This window comes from Pseudopodoces humilis, chromosome 1, assembly GCF_049639895.1.
Source record: "Pseudopodoces humilis isolate 2021_Gansu_Grassland_sample_001 chromosome 1, ASM4963989v1, whole genome shotgun sequence".
Lineage (NCBI taxonomy): Eukaryota > Metazoa > Chordata > Aves > Passeriformes > Paridae > Pseudopodoces > Pseudopodoces humilis.
This window is the reverse complement of record NC_142200.1, coordinates 95,055,002-95,078,110: the sequence shown is the minus strand read 5'-3', so window position 1 is coordinate 95,078,110 and position 23,109 is coordinate 95,055,002. Positions and strand designations below refer to the sequence as shown.

At 39.5% G+C, this 23,109-nt stretch overlaps 1 protein-coding gene across 4 annotated transcripts in view; it reads left to right on the top strand.

Moving 5' to 3' along the window:
• Positions 1-23,109, top strand: part of COL15A1 (collagen type XV alpha 1 chain) — a 115,303-nt gene that overhangs the window by 44,029 nt on the left and 48,165 nt on the right. For 2 of the 4 annotated variants that reach the window (XM_014254533.2, XM_088062277.1), the window contains 10 exons: positions 1,042-1,160; positions 3,919-4,047; positions 4,641-4,667; positions 7,029-7,091; positions 10,639-10,716; positions 12,042-12,110; positions 14,193-14,318; positions 18,057-18,119; positions 20,124-20,159; positions 21,382-21,534. In XM_014254533.2, coding sequence (XP_014110008.2) covers positions 1,042-1,160; positions 3,919-4,047; positions 4,641-4,667; positions 7,029-7,091; positions 10,639-10,716; positions 12,042-12,110; positions 14,193-14,318; positions 18,057-18,119; positions 20,124-20,159; positions 21,382-21,534 — 863 coding nt within the window. The remainder of the gene's footprint in view (positions 1-1,041; positions 1,161-3,918; positions 4,048-4,640; positions 4,668-7,028; positions 7,092-10,638; positions 10,717-12,041; positions 12,111-14,192; positions 14,319-18,056; positions 18,120-20,123; positions 20,160-21,381; positions 21,535-23,109) is intronic. The other 2 variants (XM_014254534.2, XM_005525231.3) reach the window with 2 other exon arrangements.

Genomic DNA, 23,109 nt, shown 5'->3' with positions numbered 1-23,109 from the left:
AGCAAAGGTAAGTGGTAGCAACTACAGCCACTGTTCAACACATCTCTCACTTCTCCCTCCATATAGGGGCTTATCTCAGTGTCATTGTTGTTAAACATGCTGAGAATGGATTTACCCTTCTATAGTGTGGAAGTTTCTGTTAGAGAATTGTAGTTTGTATTTTACATTTTAAAAAAAAATAAGGTGCTTGGATGAAACTAAGAAACTGACCTGAGGAGCTGCTGCTGTGACAACCTACCACACTCCAGTAAAAGTACAAGTGTTAGGCAAAGGGAATGAAAGGAGAAAAGTCCTCTTCATTCTGCTCAGGTCAGTGAGAAGCATGGCACCCCTTGAGTCATACCTCTGCAAGTAGTCCTGCAGGCTCTAAAGCCACATGGAACCTTTAAAAGGCACTTAAGAAGGATATTTGTTTGATGACCTGGTACAGTAAAGCACAGCCTTTCGTGTAAGACTGAATCCTGCCACGGAATAAACAACTATGTACTACTTCTATTGCCTCCAAAGGCTGTGAATGTGCCTAGTGCACCAGTGGGGAGTTTTGGGTGCAAGTGTAGGCAGCAGAGCAAAGACAGCAAGTCATAATGCGGTGAGGAATCCAGTTCTCCACTGCTAGGACAGCTTCAGGGCACTCCTAGAAAACAAAGAGATAGATATATTAATAAGGCCAACGACAATGTTGCTATTTTAACTCCACACATACTTCAGATAATACCTGTTGGAATGAACTCTTACTTTTTTTGTTACATGGATGAGAAATAGGCAACCATTAGGTAGAGGTTGAGGAAAACAAGATGATGCTATACAGTCCTTGACCTTATAAAAGACATATTTTGTAATTTTACTCTCACTTTTCCCTTTTTTTTCTTTTCTTTTAAAATTTTCAGAGTTGTAAAATGACTAATATTAATCTTTGGAATGCATTTTAGTCATAATTTGAATAATTCATTCTTTCATACAACTTGCAGCATCTGTCTCTGATAAATACCTCTAGGCAGTTTTTGTTTTGCTCTCCCATTAATAGGCAATTATTTTATTTAGATTTAGCTGTTGTGGAAACTGAACAAGACAACAGTGAGCCTACCCCTGTCACACAGAAAATGTTAAGAGAAGAAGGTGGCTCTGGTGCTGGTGTTTTGCCAGGAGTAAGCAGAGAGGAGGTCTGTATAATGGGTTTATCACATGTCTAATTGTTTCATCTCAAGAGCAGGAAAATCTAGACTTTAAAACATATTGCATTTGTAAGGTAGTGTGTAACCTGAATTCTGCGTGATTCTACAAATTGGAATTACATAGGTTACCCATTTGGAATCCTGTGAGCTACTGGAATACTTGCCCTACTTGTTGGTATATTTCAAAATAATCATCTGGCAGTACATTTTTTATTGATTAACATTCCTATTCCAACAGCCACCACAGATTCTTCTAAGCAAAAAATAAATAATGGCCTTTCCTTCCTCTTCCCTTGAGACTCCTACACCAAAAATTCCTTCCTTTTATTGCTTGAAACTACAGTCAGCTATGACAGCTTCTTTTTGCCAGAAAACACGCTGTGTCGTGAATGACAGAAATTTAGAATAAAATTTCCACATTGTGTGTGTTTAGTTCAAGTGTTTAAGGTTGTTCCTTGCAGGGTCTTCTTGCATTCCTGTGTTTCCTGTGGTAAAATATAGCAAATAATGAAACATTAAGTTAAGGATCATCCACTGAAGCTGACATACAAGAATTTTTAGTATTTGTTGGAGAACTTCCAAATACGATTCCTCTAACATTTTCATGCCTTCATTCACATATTTTTAAAGCAGCAATTCTAATATAAGTTTATATAAATAAATAGAAAAACTAAATAGCAGATAAACTATTACTGGTTTGGGGTTTTTTTAATTTAATTTTTGTGCCATTTTTCTTAAATAAATTTTGGTCTTGATTTAGGAAGTGTGACACATTAAGCTTAAATCTATTGTAGTTTTGCTTCTTACTTATCTTTACAAGTTTTCCTTAACTTTGTTTCAATTTCTACATATTTTTCACTACTCAAATACCCAAGATGATTATCTATTATAATAATGACCAATCATTTAGAAAATTATAATTTGAAAGGGTTGTTTCTTCCACTTCTCTCTAAGTTTTTGCTTACACCTGGTGTAACTCGTGCCTAGGTGCAGAAGTAACTTGTGCAGTTGTTCTTGTCTAGTTTCATGCTATTAATCACTGATAAATGCTCCAATCTACCCAGATCCCAATCTACCCAAGCCCCCTGTCCTTCAGGAGAGTCAGCTGCACCTCTCAGTTTGGAATCATCAGCAAACTTGCTAATGGTGCATTCAAGCCTGCATCCAGATCACTGAGAGATAGATTGAACAGAACTGGCCCTAGAATGGAGCCCTGAGGAGCACCTCTGGTCACCAGTCACCAGCCAGATGTGGCCCTGCTCACTGCAGCCCTTGAGCTCTGCCCTTTGGCCAGATCTTCACCCAGCACACCACAAACCCACTCATCTCACAGCTGGAAAATTTGCTTCAAATGATGCTGTGATGGACAGCATCAAAAACCTTACAAAAACCTAGGGAAATTACATCCACCTCTGTCTCTTCATCCTTCGTGTGGGTGACCTCACCACAGAAAGATGCCAAATCAGTTAAACAGAACTTTTGTTTTGTGAACCCAGGCTGAGTGTTCTTGCCAAGTGCAGTGTTCTTTAAATGCTTTTCAGTGGTGCTCAGTGTGATCTTCCCCTTGATTTTCCAGGAACTGAGGTTAGGCTAACAGACCTGTAGCTCTGCATCTTCCCTTCCACCCTTTTTGTAGACTGGAATAACACTGATTATCTTCCAGTCAGCAGGAACCTGCCCAGACTCCCAAGATCTTTGGCAGATGATTGAGCAGGATCCTGCCATAGCATCTGCTCTCTCCTTCAGTACTCTAACACTGGATCAACAATCCTATTGTCTCGTTCAGGCTATGATCTCTAAACAGATCTCTTTTAACACTTTTTCAGATAGGAAAAATTTCTGTAATGAGTCCAGAATTTTTTTATTTTTTTTTTTTAATTGCTGGTCTTTGGGACCTTCCCTTTTGGCAAAACCCAGAAAGGTCTTTTAAAAAATCATCTTACAGTTCCTTTGCTGAAAGCTGTCATCCTGTTAACTTTAAAATGCTCTGAGACTTGTTATATTTCGTCCCTCCTAGTTTCATTAGCTGCTAGTGGAACTCAAAATATTTCATTGGTGCTTTAAAATGTGAGTAAATTCTAGTGCCTATTTCAAAATACAATACTGACTTACATGTTCTGTTCTGTATATTGGTTTTTAATTTAAATATGTATTAATGTCCAAGCTTCATTCCTGGAAGATCTTGTTTTGTTCCTGGAATATTTAAATTATTCCTTTTGTTATTATTACTTTCTCCTGATCAAATACTAATGTTTAGCAATATTTTAGTCTTGCTGTTGTCCACTTTACTTTTTGTTATCATTGTTTCATCTTTTGCCACTTTTTAACCAACATGTAACCTTCCTTTGTTAGCGTTGTGGCTCTTGGGGAAGTTGTCTAAAACACTCCTAAGCAGGTCTGTCTTAACTCTCACAATTTTTTCCCTGACAGACTATGTAAAAATTTTATTTTTTCAAACCTACACTATTGACTTAGACTGTGCAGGTTTATGTGGCTATGAAGTAAGACCAAGGTCATTTGCATCTAGGTAACCAGCTCAGAGAGCAACTTGTTTGTAGGTGCATGAATGATCTTTAATATGGATTGTCTTTGCTGAACAGAATGTCCCGTTTGTATGGTGCCTATCAGGTTCTGACTGCCTGGAACAAGGCCAGGGTTGTAGGAGAAAGGGAAGGGGAGGGGGAAGAGAGAAAAATGGGAAAAGTAATACAACACATTTTTCATATTTCATATTTTAATTACTCAGGGCCAGAAAGGTCAGGAAGTAGAGGATGGGTCCACAGAATCTCTGGGAGGGTCAGGAATAGAAGATGTGGAAAATAAAGATCAAGGATCTCCTGGATCTCCAGGGAAACTTGGGCAACTTGGTCAGCCTGTGAGTATTTTCTTTCTGTTGAAAGCAAACTTGTATCTTAGAAAGGGTAATAGCAATCCATCACACATGCATGGAGAGCTGGAAATGCACAGCCTTGCACACTGTCACCAGTTACATTTCTGTGAGATGGGTTTTAGCCCAGCAGCTCAGGAGGATCCTGCCTGCACTGCACACCTCTCAGGGGCAGAGGCCTGGTGAGTGACAACCACCAGAAAGCAAAGGCAAAGAGCTGCTGTGCCGACACACCAATGTTCTCAGAGCAGCAATTCCACCATCTCCTTGGGCAGTACTGCAGCACCCTCCCAGCTGTCAGGCTGGAATGTGTACAGAGGTGCAGAACTCACAGGCCTCCTTCAGTGACTTGCTATATCCAGGATGTTTCACACTTCAAATCCTTGTGAGCCATCAGCAGAGCATGCGTGAGATTGAAGAGAGGTGCAAAACATCCCACTGTGCCATAGTGTTTGATATAGTTCTGGCTTGTCATTTTGTCACTGCATGGCACATCACAATTTATTTAATTGCTTTTCTCTTTTGTTACTTCTATGTTACAGTGTTTTGTTTATCTTTCTGACAAAGATGTTCTATTTTAGGGCATTCCTGGTAAAAAGGGGTTACCTGTAAGTACTCTTTTATGCATATTTTGGTTAACTGAATTAAGAAAGACACAACAGTTTTTATGAGGCTCTGCTACATTGAGGCTTAAGCAGAAAAGTGTTTTCTTCATCTCCTCTTTTTAGAAGACAGTTCTGGTGCTGTAGTTGACATCCTCAGGTTGTCAAGAGAGCAAAATCCAGGTTTATAAGATAAATTTATGATTTATAATTATGAAAGTAAGAGGCATGGCATGGCATAAGCAGCTGTACCAGTAATTCAGCTCTGGTGAGGCTGGCTTTTTTGAAGAGGGGAATTTCAAAAAGGGGACATACTCAGATTCCTTCTATAGGAGTGCTTCTTTGACCCTCCTTACACACATGCTTCCATGTTGCCTGCTCCTAACCACAGCTGCAATTAACTTTGTAGTTAATTGAGAGTACTTTTGAGTTAATTGAATTTTACCTCTTACCCCTTTACTCTTTTGCAGTAATTCAACTGCATCTTCTGTTTCATCGTTCCTGCTTTCCTTTCTCTGAGTTCCTCTTCTTTACCCTTCTCTGTCACATTTGCTGTCCTCTTCCTGGGGTGCTCCTTCCCAGCTTCTCCAGATAACCCTCACCCCTGGGTCAGTCCACCACAAGCTGCACATGCATCCTCTGTGTGAGGTATGGCCCAAAAACCCACCACAACAAACCTGTACCTGTCATATTCCACACACATCTCAGCTGCTGTTCTCCATCTGTCCTCTGCTGAGGTTCTTCTGCCTGGCTTCATTGTTTCCTTTCTCATTTGTTTGTCACTGCCACTTTGTGCATCTTTCCCCTCTCCAGGACCTTACCACCCAGAGGCTGTCACCATTCCCATGCCTGCTCCTCTTTTCCTATACTAACATGTGCAGCAGCTGGCAGCTTCCTGCCCCCTGCAACTGAACCTCAAATGAAACTGGTATGTTTTGAGATATTAGAAAAATAATTCAGTGGTCATTCATGGGGTGCATTATCAAGCTCCTTTCTGAATGCTGCCTTCAGACACTGGTGTCTTCAAAGAAACGTAGCTAGGTTTGCAAATATTTAGCCAAAACTCAGGTTATGTGTCATTAAGGTGTTTTTGGACAATAAGTTTATATTTTACGTATTAACAGAAGCCTGACTACCTTCATCCATCATATCTTCCAAGAAAATTCTATGAAACTGATATGTCTAAGAGAAAATTCTTCAAATGTAATTCAAATTCTTCAAAACCAATTGTCTTGTCCTTATGAAAGCAACCCTATTTTCTATCATAAGCTTCTTGTGACAGTGTCTTGTACTTTTTGTAGTTACTCTTTTCTCCATGTGCATCTGGGTTCCAATCTTATGTATATCCATGCAACTTTACTATTGATTTGATGGGGCTTCATTCAGCAATGAAATGAGTATGTTCTATATTTATGTTGGTCATGTGTTTGCTACTCTTCTATGAACCTGCTAGCAGTAACTATACAGGAAAATCATCATAGGAAAAAGCACCCTTCAGTCTTAGAGCTATGTTTTTCTCCCTTATATTACCCATCTTTGAAATTAGGGCAGTCCTAAAACTTGTCCAGTAGAGTCTATAACCACAGCTGTCCAGATTCCCAAAATGCTGGTGGGATAGTAATATCTATTATTATTTATTTGCCTTCTGAATACTTTCTTGAGTCTCCTGAGGTCATAAGCAGCCCCATTTTATAATAGCACTGACTTTAAAGCTGGAGGGAGTTCTTTCTAGCCAATGACCAAGACTCTATAGGAAAACCATGCGCATACTGCATGTAGGTAATATGAAGATGTAAAGAAGGATAATTTGGGATTCATTTGGCTGGTGAAGTTTAGAATGGTAAATGGGGTGAAATGCTATCTAGTATCCCACATTGCCTGCCAGAGGTATGTCCTCAGGAAGGATCCTAGTTGGCAGAAACTGAATTGATTCAGGTTGGTTAAGATTAAAAAAAAAAAGTTTAGTAGGTGGTGGGAGCATGCTTAAGTTAATGGTGTGATTTTGTGCACTCAGAGCAGCAGCTGGCAGTAGTGTGTTACAAATATTGCAGTTTTAGAAATCCTTACCATCAGTGCTGTGGCAGTCCTGTTGGCACTGTGCCAAATCCAAATGCAGCCTGCGGGTGTTTCCATCTGTATCCCCCAAACAGGCTTCTCTGCCACTTTGTTGTGGGAAGAGTAGATGTGCTGAGAGGCACATTTTGGGCACTGCCAGGGGAATTCTATGCCAAGTCCCATACTTCCTCCCACTGTAAAAACCAAGAGTTAGAATCTAGCACCCTTACATCCAGCCTCTGCTGCTAAGTGTAAAGCCTCTTCAACCTACATGAAAGAGAATGTCTAATTAAGAAAGTTATTTCCTTTCAGGGTAAAAATGGACTTCAGGGGCTGCCAGGACTGAAAGGGAAAGCAGGCCCAAAAGGTGAAAAGGTATGTGTCCTGTTAATACCTAACAATCAACCAGATACTATTTATCCTTGGACATGTATTAATTTGGTACTCTCTGAGAGAGGCATAAAAACAGGGAATCGCAGGAAGGATTTAAACATCCTACTGTTTGTCCATGAATGGCTGGATGGCACCATATCAGAATCGTAATTATTTTTCAAGACCATGAATAACCTTCAGCAGTAGAAAAAGATGGGCTTTCACAGAAGAGCTAAGGAAGATATATTGAACACTTTATAAAGAAAAGTCAATTGTTGTATATAACTGCTCTGGGCAACTTACTCTACTGGCTAAGTGATTTAACAGAGATAGTATAATCATATTACATAATTAATTAATTAATTACATTAGGAAATGAACATAATTGAAATAAGAGTTAAACCATCTGAATTGACAGCTTGTATCTCTTCTGAGATGAAGCGAGATCTAATGGAATAATCTATTAAAGTACATGTTGTATACAAAATTGACATACAGATAGTAACTCTAAGTGTCAAATTAATAATCCCTTTCATCTGTTTAACAAAACAATACAGACTCCATAAATTAACAAACATGACCCATATATATCTCATCTATTGAGATTCATTTGAAATGATCCAGAATCATTGCAATGGTAAAATTAGTCTCCAGTACCAGAATCAGGTCTGATTGCATGGCAACACCCCATCTTTCTGCCCTGCTGTAATGGAAAGACATGTTGAGCAGAGGGTTCTCACAGACTGTAGAGAAGTGAAGGTACATCTCAGGTACATCATGGTGGGAACACTCTTGCTCTCCTCTGGGACCTGTCTTAGGTACTTGTTCACAAAACCAGGCAGTATGGGAGACAAGCAGGAGGATTTACAAGTCCATACAACCCTATCAGTTGTCAACAGGCATTACAAGAGTAAATGTCCTTTGACAATTAGCTTTTTAGGTTTCTTGCAAATCTGCTTTGGTCCTTCTTGCAACCAGAGTTGTTTCTAGGGTACTTGGTACTGAGGTAAATAATTCATGTGTAGGAAACCATAAAACCAGTCAGGATTCTTTTAATGAAAACAGAGCAAATGGAAAAGATTATGATCATTGCCATTTCTTCTGTTTATAAGCAAAGTGCAAATTAGCAAGCTCATTTTATTCTGCATCTGCTACAGCCACAGGTCCTGTTAGGTGACCATTCCAATCTTCAGCAACAAGTGCTACGCCTACACTGCCAAAGGGAACAGGCCCAGGAGCTGACTGATTTGCTGATGATTCAGACTTGCAGACATGGTCCCTGACAGTGTTTTGGGCTGTATCAAAGAGACTTCACTCAGACAATGCCTCCTGGGTAGCATCAGTTGTTAACCGCTCCCAGTGTGCTGCAAGATGAGACTGAGCCAAAGCTGGCTCTGTGCTCCTCCAGTGCCATCCCAGTAAGCTTTTTACTTTCAAATACTCATGCTGATGGATTTCAGTATATGTTTAAAGTAATTTCATGCAAAATCCACCCAAAAAAAACCCCAAAATAGTACTCAAAATACTAGCTTTGAACATGCAGGGCTAAAAGGAGTCCCAGAGTCAAGTACCTAAGGACTGTGGGCCCAGCCAGTCTGTTCTCACTGACCTCACAGCCAAAGGCCATCCAGCCTTGGTTTATTGATCAGAATTGCCTTCAGAAGGACATTCTAGCAGCAGGAGAAGCAGCTTAGCTGTAGAGAGCAAAAGTTATCTTGGAAAAGGAAATACTCCAGCAGTCCATTCCTGATTGCTTTTATGCCTAATTTAGTAAAAACATCTTCAGCTTAGTATTTCATTTAAAAATTGGATTAATATTTTCAAGGGACACTTCAAAGAGAAACTGTGAAGTTAGTAAAAGAGTGCTAAAAATTTTAACAATAGGTTCAAAAGCACTGAGGAAAGCTGACAGCTTCATATACAGAGCTTTGTCTTGGCAATACTTTAAACAGACAATTCCGGCAGTAAAAACAGGACAAACAAGAAGACACTGCTCTGATCCTCTTTTATACATGTGAATTATTTTTAAAAAAACAGGTGTCCAGCAAATTGTTTCAATATCTTAATCAGTGTGATTTCCTAGACCTGGCTGTGTTGGTAGGGTGACTAAAGCTTAAAGAATATACACAAAAATTCAAAACTGTTATGCTGTCTAAAGACAGTCAGCACCTTTTCCAGTATAACAATATCTAAATTTCAGGAACAGTAATAGGATCTTCCTCTTTCTGGTTCTTCTAATTGAAAATGGAAAGCCAGGAATGAATGGGGCACTACATAGCAGTGGAGAATGGGGAGCTGGCTGTCACTTTTCCACCTTGCTCCATGTTCCCTGCAGAGATACAGCTATGAGATGCTCTTTGGGAATGGATACAGTCAGGCTTCCTAAAAATGACCCAAATGTGAGATCTGGGGTTTTTGTCCTCCTCTCAGTGCACACAAAGTGGAAGAAATTGCATGAAAACAAGCACCAAACACTGCCAGGAACTAATGTAATAGTCATTGGAAAAAAGCGAGGATGTGTTAAAATGAATGAAGAGCATCTGTAAATGACCAATCTGGCAGACAGTGAAAATAGCCCCAAATTAATTAAACACATTCTCTGTGGGTATGACTGAAGTATCACTATAGGAACCATTTGACAAAGCCACAGGGAACAAAGAACTGAATGAATACATTTATCTAATGAATTCTCAAGCATAAAGAGCAAGTGACCAGGAGGTGGTTAAAAGTCAGTGTTTCCTGCTATGTAACTGAATATGTGAATTTATAGAGCACAATTAAAATGCTCATAAGCCCAGATAGCAAATTGGCAGGTTAGAGGGTAAAGCACAGATCAGTGGAGGCAGAACCTCAGCTCTTGACTCAAGTGAAAAATACTGGACTTTAGCAGAAAAATTATTAAAAGTCACAAACATCTTCAGCTGAAGCAGTTCAAACTAACCTCAGCAAAATGTCAGAGGCGATGTAAGAAAGAAAAATTATAAGAAATTGTAGTAATTATGAGAGAAAATGACACATATTTGAACAGGGTCTTTTATTGTGTTGGCAGTAGATAAAGGTCAATGCACTGAAGAAAAATCCTGTTGTGGTGGTATTGAAAAAAGCATTACAGAGGGTAGCAATGAAATCAAGACATTTACAAATTGAGTACCATGGTGTGACCACACTGACTACTCTTTTTTTGGCTTGGGTTGGTTTGGTTCAGTTGGTTTGGTTTGGGTTTTTTGGGGGGGTGGAGTGAGGATTCATATCTAATATGCCCTAAAAATGCAAGATCCACAGTTGAAACTTATTCTGGAAAGACGTGCTGCCTAATGCTGTTAATGCTGCTTGTACATTTGCAAATTCATTGCAGAAGTTAGAAGAGTTCTTTCTTCCATTGCCAATGCAAAGATCATGTTCCTTGGGAGCTTGTCTTAGAAATGAACAAAGTCCAATCCTGCTCAAAATATCTAAGCAGCCACTCTTGTGACTGGAAATCCACACAGCTTGTAGCTTATAGTCTTTCTGTGGTTAAATCCTTGCTGATTTATCTTAATTGCCATTTCAGGGTGATCCTGGTGAGGGATTGCCAGGACCCCCTGGACTACCAGGACCCACAGGACCATCTGCTCCTTCCAGAGGATTAGTGAGTATTTGGGGATCTCTGTCAGTGAGCTCAGCTTGCCACAGAGGAATCCAGAACTAAATAGGAGGTTTTCTCTGGGAAAGTAGCCTGACTGCCACAGAGATAATCATGTTTTCTAAAACATTCATGCAGAAATGCAAATAAATGTCTGACTGAAGTGTGTGAATACTGTAACCTACGTTAACAGCCAGTATTCACATTTTAAAATGTCAGTGGTCATGTGTGCTCCCTTGTGCAAAAAGCAGCAAATATATGGGAGAACATAAAACAAAAATTTCCACAGAGGCATTTTAAACCTGAATTATTAATTTCTTCCTGCTGTTGAACAAAGAAATGGTTTGACAGTCAGTTATGTTTGCTGTCATTAAATACTAGAATACATACCAGCATGATGACAATGTTTGTAATTTGAATGCTCAGTGCTCAGGAAACGTTAAAGAATGAGTTTCAGATCCATCATACTGCTGTACTTGGACTTTTCCCACTGTATCCTTGAGGATACATGTGCACACAGCTAAAGAAGGAATCTGGCCTGAATTTTCAGTTCATGGTGTGAGAGCTGATTTTACACTTTGACATAGTTCACCACTGACACCAGTGGAAATCCTGGGGTGGACTTTTAAACAAAACCATCTGTCACACTGGGTATCGTGAGTATTTAACAAGATAGTTTGGAACATATTCCACTGGCCAAAATGGATTGCATGCTCCCCTGATTCTGGGTCTGCTAAATTATGCCAATATATTTCTGGAGCATAAAAACAGATTAACAGTGTTCCACTGCACTGCTGAGCCTGCACTGATGCTGACTTCAAGAGACCAGCAAGGCAGCTCCAGATCCCTAGGACAAGGTGCTCCAGGCCAACAGAATGTTTTAGAAATGTTTCAGAAAAGGCTTCAGTATATTGATTTCTCTCTATAAAAGTAATCTATTTTATTCCAGTTGTAGGAATCTCAGAATTTGGCTTTTTAAATGAGAGGCACATTGTAGGAAACTGGGGTTATCTACGACATCTGAATTTTAGGATATTCTCAATGTTGGCAGGTACCTCTCAAGTTAAATTTTGTCTGAGATATTACTTTAGTTCACTTAAACAGTCACAAGGCATGTGTGTCCTACAGGATAGTTATCACTGTGCTCAGTGACTACAAAGGAAGATGGTATGAAACACCAGAAATATAAGTGTAAGGTTTTTGTTGTATTATAATTTATTTTACTGGTGATTTTTTACTGGAAATAGCTTTATTTCCATTAAATGTCAAGAGATATTTGCATTTCTCATCTTTAGAACCAATAATATAAAATAGAATTCTCCTATTTTCAGAATAGACTGGAACCTGAAGAATCAGGTTCTGGAGATACTGAGGGTACCAGAGACACTGGGATTTTAAGAGTAAGTATATATCGATATTTCTCATAATAAAGAGCTTTATTTTACTCAAGCAGGTTGTAGAAGGTCAATTTCATAATGCAAGTTTTTTACATGCTTAATTTACAGCATCCAGAAAGAATTTGTATGGTTTCATTTCAAGGTCAGAAAAGGCTTAAGTGCTTGTGAGTGGGGAAGAAGCACAAGACAGGAGGCAGCCAAAAAAGAAAAAATGGCAAGAGGACTTTGTAAAATGAGAAAATGCTTTTAATCTGACTATGACAAGACAGTAAAGAGGAGAGAAATGGGAATCATAGATTCATAGAATCATAAAAAGACCTTAAATATCATCTTGTTCCAGCCTCCCTGCCATGGGCAGGGCCACCTTCCAACTAGCCCAGGTTGCTCAGAGCCCCATCCAACCTGGCCTTGAGCATTGCCAAGAATGGGGAATCCACAGCTTTTCCGGGCAGCCTCTTCCAGTGCCTCACCACTCTCATAGTAAAGAATTTCTTCCTAATATCTATTTTAAACCTACTCTCCGTCAGATTGAAGCCATTGCACTTATCCTGTTACTACATACCCTTGTAAAATACCCCTCTCCTTCTCTCTTAAAAGCCCCTTTTAGTCAGTGGAAGGTGTTGTATAACCCTGGTCTTTGATTTTTGCAATTTGGAGTACCTGTTCTAAAAAAATATGTGGGTCTGTATGAAATGCTTTATGGTGCAGCTTTCTGGTGAACTGAACCTCAGTAACACCGCAGCTTTCTGAATTCATTTTGGTTCCTATGAACTCCAGAATGCTACAGCGCACTGGAGTCCTCTGTTTTGCAACACAGCTAGTGATATTTTTCATTCTCTCAGACTGGTTTCTGCCTCAAGACTCCTCTTCTGTTTCTTTCTTTTTCCTCAAAAATGCTTAATACCTTATTCTCAAGGAATTGACTCAAGGAGTCAATTGCCACACATTGAAAGTTAGCTATCTTGCCTAATTTAGGAGCCTCTTCAGATGCCCTTTGTAGGTAACAAGACAGGTGAGTGTCACTAAAGGACACAAAATGGTTCACACAAACACCTTTCAGAGTTAGAACAGGAAAGAAGTAACCTTTATTCTCTGACTCCAGTATTTATAGATTCTTGACAATGGCCGGGGACTGGATAATTAAGTTACCACCTCCCCAAGCACACTCGTCATGCGAAACATCCATCAAAAGACATTTCTTATAAGGAATGTGATAGATAACTTATGTTTATGGAACTTTCATGGGAAAGTAACTAAAACTATGAAAATATTATCAGAAGGTTTTGGTTTTCAGGGCCACAGGTGAGAGCTCTGCAGAGGGCTCTGTTTACTGTACTGAAAATCCAAGATGACCCTCTTCCGGATGGAATCCTGTAGAAGTCAGAATTAAAGGTTTCCTGACTTATAGTGCCATGGCCCAAAACTTCAAGCTCTCCACCTCCTCATGCTAATGCAACCAGTAACACAGACATGGGAGGGAATATTTGAAATGCACTGCTTCTCCTAAGATAACATTTCACTCACTTCATTCAAATCATTCAATTGAAATACTTCTGCTCATGTCTATGCAGGATAGATCTTTAGAGCAGAGGCCAGTTTTACAGCATTAAACAGGTCTTGACCATGAGTAGAGGTTCTCAGTGCTCCAGCAATAACATGAAGAAACACTATGAAATGGTAGAGGAGAAAAAACCAGCCACTTCCCTCTGTACAATGATCCTTTGGCCTCCTTTTGCTCAGGTCTCCTATCATTAGGTCGATCCTTGGGATATGTCTGAGGTCTCTACTGGGTTACAGAAGCTGACACAAGATTTTTTGGTTTTCAATGTCCTGCTTGCTGATGCACGGTGTGAGGTGGCACATTTCAGAGTGCACGGGAGAGGGAGGTCAGTGTGACCCAATGTAAGGGTGTATCTGTGAAACTAGAATTGGTTCTCAGTGAAGCAGAAGTGGTGTGGAAACCCCAGCTGAGTTTTATGAGCCTGAATTATCCATTTGAGCAGTTTTATGAGCTTTTTCCTGTTCCATGTATATAGAAATGAACCTGGCTAGGATAATTTCTAACAGTCCTGCTGATTTATCCAGGGTCTTCCAGGGCCACCAGGCCCTCCAGGACTGCCTGGTCTTCCAGGAAAGCCAGCACCTGATTCAGGTGTAGGACCTCCTGGGTCACCAGGAGAAGATGGAGCTTCTGGGGAACCAGGCCCTGAAGTGAGTACCCTTTTGTGCACAAACTTTGATGTTGCTTCTGTCCTGCAACACTAAGACTTACAGTCTGTATAATTCTTTTAAAAATTGCAGAATATTCTTAATTTAAGAGCTTGAATCTTATGCAAATTTATTTTAAAAAAAAAGTCTTGTTAATCAAAGCACATTACTGCACAGGGTAATGTACGTTTGACAGACAGATACTGGTGAATTGGGACCAGAATAAATAACAATTGTGCTTTTGCCAACACTGAATAAGACTAAGTATCAGTTTTTCTGTGGTGGTGCTTTCAGGAAAATGAAGTTGGCTAAATCATTTATATAAGCTTCAGGAAATTTGTAGAATAAACTGAATTTGCCACTTCCATTATTTTCTTCAGCTAGGTAAAAACACTTATTCCTCTGGACATGTGAAATGTAATTTACCATAAAAAATGTTGCTAAAGTTCAGCTTGCAAATAAATCCTCAGTAAAGTGTTTTTGTCAGTGAAGAACATCAATTTTTTTATCATTGAACAGCTCTGGAACTATGAGATTAGCCCAGTCGATTGGAGCATGGTGCTAATAAAGCCAAGGTTGTGGGTCTGATCTCTGTGTGGGCCATTCATCTAAGAGCTGCACTCATTGATCCTTTCCAATTCAGAATAACCTCTGATTCCATATATTTACCAATAAGGGTCCCTTATTCCCTATCAACAGTCTGCCAGCAGCAGTTGTTCTCAGCACAAGATTTGTCCTGTACATCCCACGACCCTCAAAAGTGAGTCACCATTTCTGTACCTGACAAGGTGTCATTAGCATATATCAAGAAAGTGTCATGGTGACAGGTGTTGGAAAGGAGATCTCACTATATCTGAGCTGTCTTGGAGGGAGGTTTTTTGAGAATAACCAAGATGGGAGTTGATACAAAGTCTAAAATGTGTTTGGCCATCCAGGTGGAAAGCAGCATCTTTTGTGCAGAAAGAAATTAGGCACCTGAAAGACTTTAATATGGGATTCAAGAGCCAAGTGCATGGAAGACAAGGAAATCCATTGTTCTCTGCATCTACTGATGGTAATATGGATGTCAGCATAAAATATAAAAGTCTGAAATTCTGACCAGATTTCATGTAACTGCTAAACAGTAATCCCAACAGTACCTGTTTTCTTTTCTGAATCCAAGACAGATCAAATTGTATTGAGCATTAAAAATGTAATTTTAAGAAAATTCTTTGCAAGTCTTATAAAAAGAGCAGTTACCCTAATGTTTTATTTGCTGCATTTGATAAAGTGTAGTAGAGTTAGATTAAGAGGTTCTCTATAACACCGTTTTCACAATACAAAATATATCTTCAACTTTCCTGAATGTGGCTGTTTCTATATCTTCAGAATATAAAGTAATTCAAACGATCTAGGATATAGTACTACAATTTTCCATGAAAGAATAATGTAAAAAGGAATGTTTTAAAAGATGGAGAAATAAGTATTGATTCATCTTTTATTTTTGAAGATGAGTGTATTCCCTCTTGCTTAATTTGGGATTTCACAGGCAATAACATGAGCTACTTGTAGACAGTTTTCCAATGCAACAGAAATCATTGTTTCAGGATAGTTCCTGGGAAACATATTAGTTTAAAAAGTAGAAGTTAAATGTCAATAAGACTACTAAAGAACATTTTCAGAAGAATTAGTCCAGGACAAACCTGCAGCTGCTGAAGGAAAATTTCAGCTATTAAGAATACAGACCCATGCAGTCCCACAATTTCAGATGACCTGAGAAGCTGTCATCCTGCTTTTCAAAGATTTGCACACATTTTCACACTCTGGATAAATGAAGTGAGATCAATTCCTAGCAGAATTTTTGTGGTTGGGAACCCTCGTTAAGTACCACATTAACACATTTTTGTTATTCAGGGTTTTCAGCTGTGAATTCTAATTCCAGAAGACCAGCCAATCACTTGAAGCTGGGGACAGACTTAAGTCCTTGCTAAATCAGGAACTTTGTGATGTAGCACTTCTTCTCCCAACAAACATGTCTTGGAAATATTTGAGTAAAGGCTGCATTTAGTAATAGGAAACAGCCCAGCACAAACTGCTTCACAGTGCATCTCATACTGATATGATATTGATCTGACTAAATACACATTTCCTAAAAACTACATGAAGCTAAATTGACTCACAGCATTGCATAAGGATATTTTCTATCATATTTTTTTTGTTTGAGGTAGCTCACAAATGCATTAATATACCATGATGAGAGTAACAAATGTCCCAGTGTTGCCTGCTAGCTACATAAGAGAGACTATTCCAAAGCTCTAAAGGAAATCAGCAATTTTAGCACAATGAAGCCTAACATTGATAAGCAGTACAGTGGAAGTTCTTAGTAAACTTTACAACAGTTATTGTTCTTAGCTCAACCTCCTTTCTTATTCTCTTCTGTCTATGTAATCGTGCCAAAACACAATATGAAAATGTTTGAAACATACCGAAAATATTTCTGATTATTCTCAATGTTAAAAATAATTCGTTAGTTACTCTATGACTTGCAGTGCATTCAAAGAGCAAAACCAGGGGTGACAGGGAGGGAGAGAGACAGAAAAATGAGGCTTTGTGATAATTCTGAAAACATCAGGGGGAAACAATGGTTTCTATCTCCTCCGCTAGCCTTTTATATCCCTCCTCAAAAAAGATGAATAAATATTAAAGATCTCCAGAGGCCACAATACACCCCTGTAAGTGCAGTTAAAGGCTTTCAGAGCCCAATTTTAAAAATATAGGCTGTGCAATATGCCTGTTACCTTTCATGCATGTCTAGTTACTGTGGGCTGCACTTCAATACCTGTACTGATTTATTGGTTGACCCTACAAAGCCAGAGTTTCCCAGTCTGCCTGCTCACTCAAATGCATGCAGGATACAAGTCATGGATACAACACCAGAAACTGGGTGGAGAACTTAATATACACTTTTTGAGGCAAAATTAAAGTAAGACGTCATGAACAATATGAGCACCATCAACCAAAGCAAAGTGGCAGTGCCTTTTCTTCTGCAGAAGGACTTTTTAGGGGTACTGCTCTTGAAAGTGTAGGAATGTTCCTTCAGGCTCAGCTGCCCAGGGACATCTGGCAAAGTGAGTCTGAATAAGTCAAGTGCTGCCCCACATGAGGAGCAGAGACCCAGCCTCATTGTTCCCGTGTGAGGATATCACTGGAGTTTTATGAATCAAGACCTCTGGCTTTTCTGTTTTCAGTGACAACACAGAAGACTCCTGTTTCACACCAATCCCTCCCTACCACATGCTTTTAGTGAACCTACCACCCAGGAAACCTGGCCATTGATTTTGTCAATATTAAGGTTTCCTCAGCTGGGTCTCATCTAGCACTGACATTGTCAAAAGTGTGGATAACTGAGGTGTCTGGGGATTTAAACCCCATGGTGTCTTTTACAGTGTTGTCAAAACCTGCTTTGATAGCACCATAATCTCTCATGTTAAGGTTCTATTTACAATATGCTGGTTTTTTTATTTTTGCTTATTTTATGACTGTTGTATATAGTTTTCTATTAAAATATATTTAAATACTGGTTGGATACAAGGCCAAACTCTCAGAAGACAAGAAATAAAAGTGTTAAAACTTAGTGGTGGGAGGTGCTGCACATTAGTCTTTCATAATGCTGTATCCTCAGCTGGTTCCTAATACTTAAACACATGTTCTAGAAATTGAGCTCTCAAGTGGCACCTGCTTTAGATTTACTGTCATCTACAGGGTCCTCAAGGTCCTCCTGGCCGTGATGGAGTGGCTGGCCCACCAGGATGGAAGGGAGAAAAGGTCAGTTAAATGTCTGTCTTGCTCCTGCTTCAGTGGAAAATCTTTGTCAATTCTAGGCTGTAAAAATCATAAACAGTTGTCCCTGCAACACAATAGCATCTGGCTTCAGTAATTTTTAATGGAATCCAGATACTAATGGCTTACTAGAACACATCTCAAAAGGCATATTCAGAAATCCAGAATTTCCTATTGGATGCTGTCTCATTTTCTGCAGCATGCAGTATTCGATATGCAGGATGAACTACTCTGTTGTGATTTGCCACTCAAAAGCCAGTCGTGACTGGCTTAGACAGGTGAGTCTGGAGGGGGAAAGAGAGAACTCCAGTTAGCCCAGCCTGGCACAGCGTGACAGCACATTATATGACAGGGGAGATGAGTCTGAAGGAGCACAAACCATTTAAATTGACAAACAAGAGACAAAGTAATGGCCTATGCTGGCTGGACACCAGGTGCCTGCCAGTGAAAAGCTGATGGGTCAAGATAAGGACAGAAAGATCACTCAGCAATTACTGTCACAGGCAAAACAGACTCAGCTTGGGGAAATGAACCCATTGCTAATCAAAACATCATTTAAGCACCACTTTTTTTACACCCCACTTCAAGAAGGATGTGAAGAAAGCAGAGGCAAAGACTACAAGGCAATGTCACTCTCCAGTGAGCTTCAACAGCACACCTTACACACAAGAACTTGGAAGTAAATTCCCAAGTGTACACTGCAAGATCACACACTGTAAGGGAAATGAAAAGGCAAGTCTTAAATGGCCATGATACTGATTTATTTTTATCTCTGGAGGCTGAGGGTCCTGAGCTGTGGTATCAAAAGCCTGAGGCTGGTAAAAGTGCAGCACTCATGGGAACCAGCAGCCATCCAGGAGGTGCAGTATGTGTGTTACAAAGCAGGCACCTGAAACACGCCTCCACTGCAATCAGCAGTGTGTGTTTTACATGAGGGAGCCTAGGAACAGAAAGAAGTCTAGTAAACCAAACATGAATCAAATGCTATAGGAGTAGATTGATGGGGAAAGAGAAGCAATTAAAGAAAAATTAAAATTTTTTTAAATCTTAATCCTCAAAAAAAAAGAAAAAAAGGACTACAATATTTTGCCTCACTGAGTCTGTTTGCAGCATTGTGTATATAAGTTCAATTAGAATTGAAGCACTGTGTATCTGCACCTGTTCAATACAAGTATTTTTCAATTTTTACTATTTTTTTCTGAAAACCTTGATTTAATTTATATTGCAATATCTGTTTTGTACATTATTTCAAATTAATCCAGAGAAGATAACAGGAAGAAACAACAGGATGCATTGAAAGTAAATTCAGTTTGTTCATTTGTTCATTCCATTTGACATGGAGTTTAGCCATAGCTTTTTGAATATAGCATCATCATTTTACTCCTGGTGCTTACTCGTTTTTTTCAGACTTTATTCAAGAAATATTTCTGCTGAGTGAGTAATGATAGGAGCTTGCTAACATAAAAATTATTCCAGTTGATTCAGAGAAATTTGGAAAATAATTATTTGTGTGCATTCTTATTGTCTGTCTATTCCATGAAATGGAAAAAAACAGTATGCAAGTAAAGTGTATAAAGGCAAATATTGATAAAATCTTGTTTCTTGCAGAGGAACCTTTAAATCTTCCTAGTCATCACAACCTGTGTTTAGAAGGGTGCCCTAGACAACTTGAGTGGGACCAGTTTCCAGTTCTGTTATATCCCATAAGAATTTTGACATTTATACTCAGAAGCATGAGGATGTGGTCTGCAGTGTTCAATTCTGTGTGCTCCAAACCCTTAAAGTCTGCAGCAATAATTGAAATACAAGATTGAGTCCGGTCAGCATACCAGACCAGAGCTATTAATGTGTTACCGTAACTCCTGAATTACAGGTTGCTTTCTTTTTAACTGCGAAGTCTGATGCTTCAGATGAAGAAAAATACTATAAATGTGTTTTTGTTGCCTAATAGTCTTACTCTAAGTACTCAGAATTTATTTTCTTTTACAGGGCGATCAAGGTCTACCTGGCTCTGCTGGTGCAAAGGTAACAAAAAAGACTGTGTCTTTATAGAATGGCAGTATCACTGTGATACAACACATTACTGAAAAGGGCCGAGAAATCCTCAAGATTATTGTTGTGTAACCTAATGAAGATGACAGACCTGGTTTCTCAGATGGCCACCATGCTTCTCCGTGAAGTGTGGTGCAGTCGAGTCACCTTGGCTGGACAAAGCTCCATCACTCCCCTTCCAAGCAGGACTGGGGAAAGAGATGACAAGTTGGAAAACAACATGTAGGTTGAGATAAGACAGTGGTTACTAAAGCAAAAAGAAGGTGAAAGTTTGCATGCATATAAACAAAGAGAAAAAAATTTAATCTCTACTTCTCATCAGTGAGTAATGTTCACTTCCCAGGAAACAGTTGCTCCAGAATACTAGAATACTATAAAATAAATACTATAGTGCTATAAAATAATACTATGTGTATATATATACACTATAAATACCATAATTCTATACTATAAAATATTATATACTAAATACTGTATAGTATATGTACTATAAATACTATAAAATACTATAAAATAACAAATGCCCCCCTGTTCCTCCTCCCTGCCTTAGCTTTTATATCTGAGCTGGCATCATATGGTATGGAATACCCTTTTGGTTAATTTGGGTCAGCCATTTCAGCCTAGTTGTGTCCTCTCCCAGGATATTGCCCACTCCCATCCCACTTGACAGGAGGAGGGGATGAGAGAATTGTTCAAGAGACAGCACCAGTGCTGTGCCAGTGCTGCTCAGCAGCAGACCAAACACTGGTGTGTTACCAACTCCTTTCCAGCTACCAGTGCAAAGCACAGCACTGGGAAGGCTGCTAAGGGAAAATTAACTCCAGCTCAGCCAGACCCAATACACATGACCAGCAGGTTGAAAGAGGTGATGCTCCCTCTCTACTCTGCCCCCATGAGAGCCCACCTGTGCCCAGCTCTGGAACCCCCAGCACAAGAAAGGCATGCACCTGCTGGAACAAGTCCAGGAGAGGGCCATGAACAGGATGGGAGGATGACCTCCTCCTGGAAATGTGCAAGGCCTGATTGGATGTGGTTTTGAGATACCTGGTCTAGTGGAAGGTATCCCTGCCCATGGCAGAGGGATTGAAACTTTGATGAGCTGTCCAACCCAAACCATTCTGTGATCCTATAAATATACTTTCTTACCTCTACTTAGGTATATTCAGTATATCAATAGACTGAATTTTTATTTTAGGGTGATACTGGAGTCACTGGATCAATAGGCCCCAAAGGAGAAATTGGCCCTATTGGGTCTCCTGGAAAACCTGGACCACCAGGACCTCCTGGGCCTCCGGGGCCCCCTGGACCTCCTGGACCACCAGGACTAAGCTATGGCTTGGGATTTGAGGTATTTTGAAGTTTGTTGTAACTATAAATATATTTCCTTCAGAGGAAAGACAATGTGATCACCTGTATATTTCATAGGTATTTAAGTCTGAATTGATGACAGAGTAATTTGTTCTAGACTGAAATTTGCCAAGGAGTGTAAGTACAGACACACGTTGCTCATTTCTGACCTCATGGGCTCTTCTGCTTGGAAGAAAAATGTTCCATTAAAAATAAAAAATTGCAGAAGTTACTTTTTCTACTTCTGAGAATAGTACCTTCATCACTTAGGAAATGAGATTGGGCACGCTCAAGAGAAGTTTTACATATCATTTGAGAACTGCTCATTTGGGTAATGTTGTTGGAACAGAAAGTGGCTTTGCAATAAAGAAAGGCAAGGGAAGAACACCCAGGTTCAAGAATTAAAGCTGCTGCTTTAACATCTTTGTGAAGAGAGATCAAGAAAGTGTCAATATCAATATTCATATTTGTATCTTCCCTTTTATGTTTCCTTTTTTTTTCCATGTACTTTTCCATTCTAATTTAGTTGTTTGGTTCAAGAAAGTATTTCCAAAGTTTTTTGTGTCATAATAAAGTTTGCACAGTAACTCAGGGCAGTCTCATCAGAGAAGTGAGAATGTTTGACCAAAACCACTGTCCGTCTCTAGAAGGGCTGCAGTAAAGTGGTGGTGTTTAAAGATACCAGTTTCCCTACACATATCTCTTAGTATCTACCCCAACTCTTTTGTATTTTTCTTTTCTTTACTCTACAGACACTTCGAGGTGTCACAGACATGACCATTAATGACAGCTTGTTTAGAGACCTAATTTGCTTTCTGATGTCTGACTAAAGAAAGTTGTATTTTATACACTACTGGTTAATAATCTCCCTGATGTCAGTGAATTTCAATGGGCAAAAATCTCTCTAGCAGTTGCTAGCACAGAAATTGTTAACAAGGAACAGCTTGAAGCCTAAGCATACAAACAGTCCTTTGCCTTGTCCTAGGCACACTGCACTGGTACACAGTGAATCAATATCTGCTTGTCTCACAATGAGTTAAGGACCACTGGCAAGTCACATCTTCATCCCATGCCTGGCCTGAGTTTTAGCCCAGAATGATGGCTTCTCTGACTTACAGTCATCTTCTGTGACCTGTGAGGACCCATTCTTTAAGAGATTCTTCACTTTTCCCCATTAGCACTATTTGAGTAGAAGGCAACATGCCCCTATTCAGAACTCACCAAGGAGTTCTGAAATTAGGTGCTTAGGATCAAACTCTGTCACTTTTGATATCTAAGTCTCAGAGAAGCAAACTTAGCAGATGAGCAGGAATTGGGAGTCCCTATTTTATGGATGCAAATTTGCAGAAGGATAAATCTAACTGCAGTAACAGTATCCTGACTGGCTTCATCTTGAACTTTATCTACTCCAAATAAAATTGGCATGATTGTCATTTCCCTGAGAGAAATACTACTTTTAACAGACTTGCTGGCTGTAGCTGATCTTTTGGATGCCCACCCCTGCCATCTGTTGAGGCAACACCGTGGTCTGCCAGTTTGTTAGGGTGACACTACCTTTTGGTTGGCAGCCTGTTTA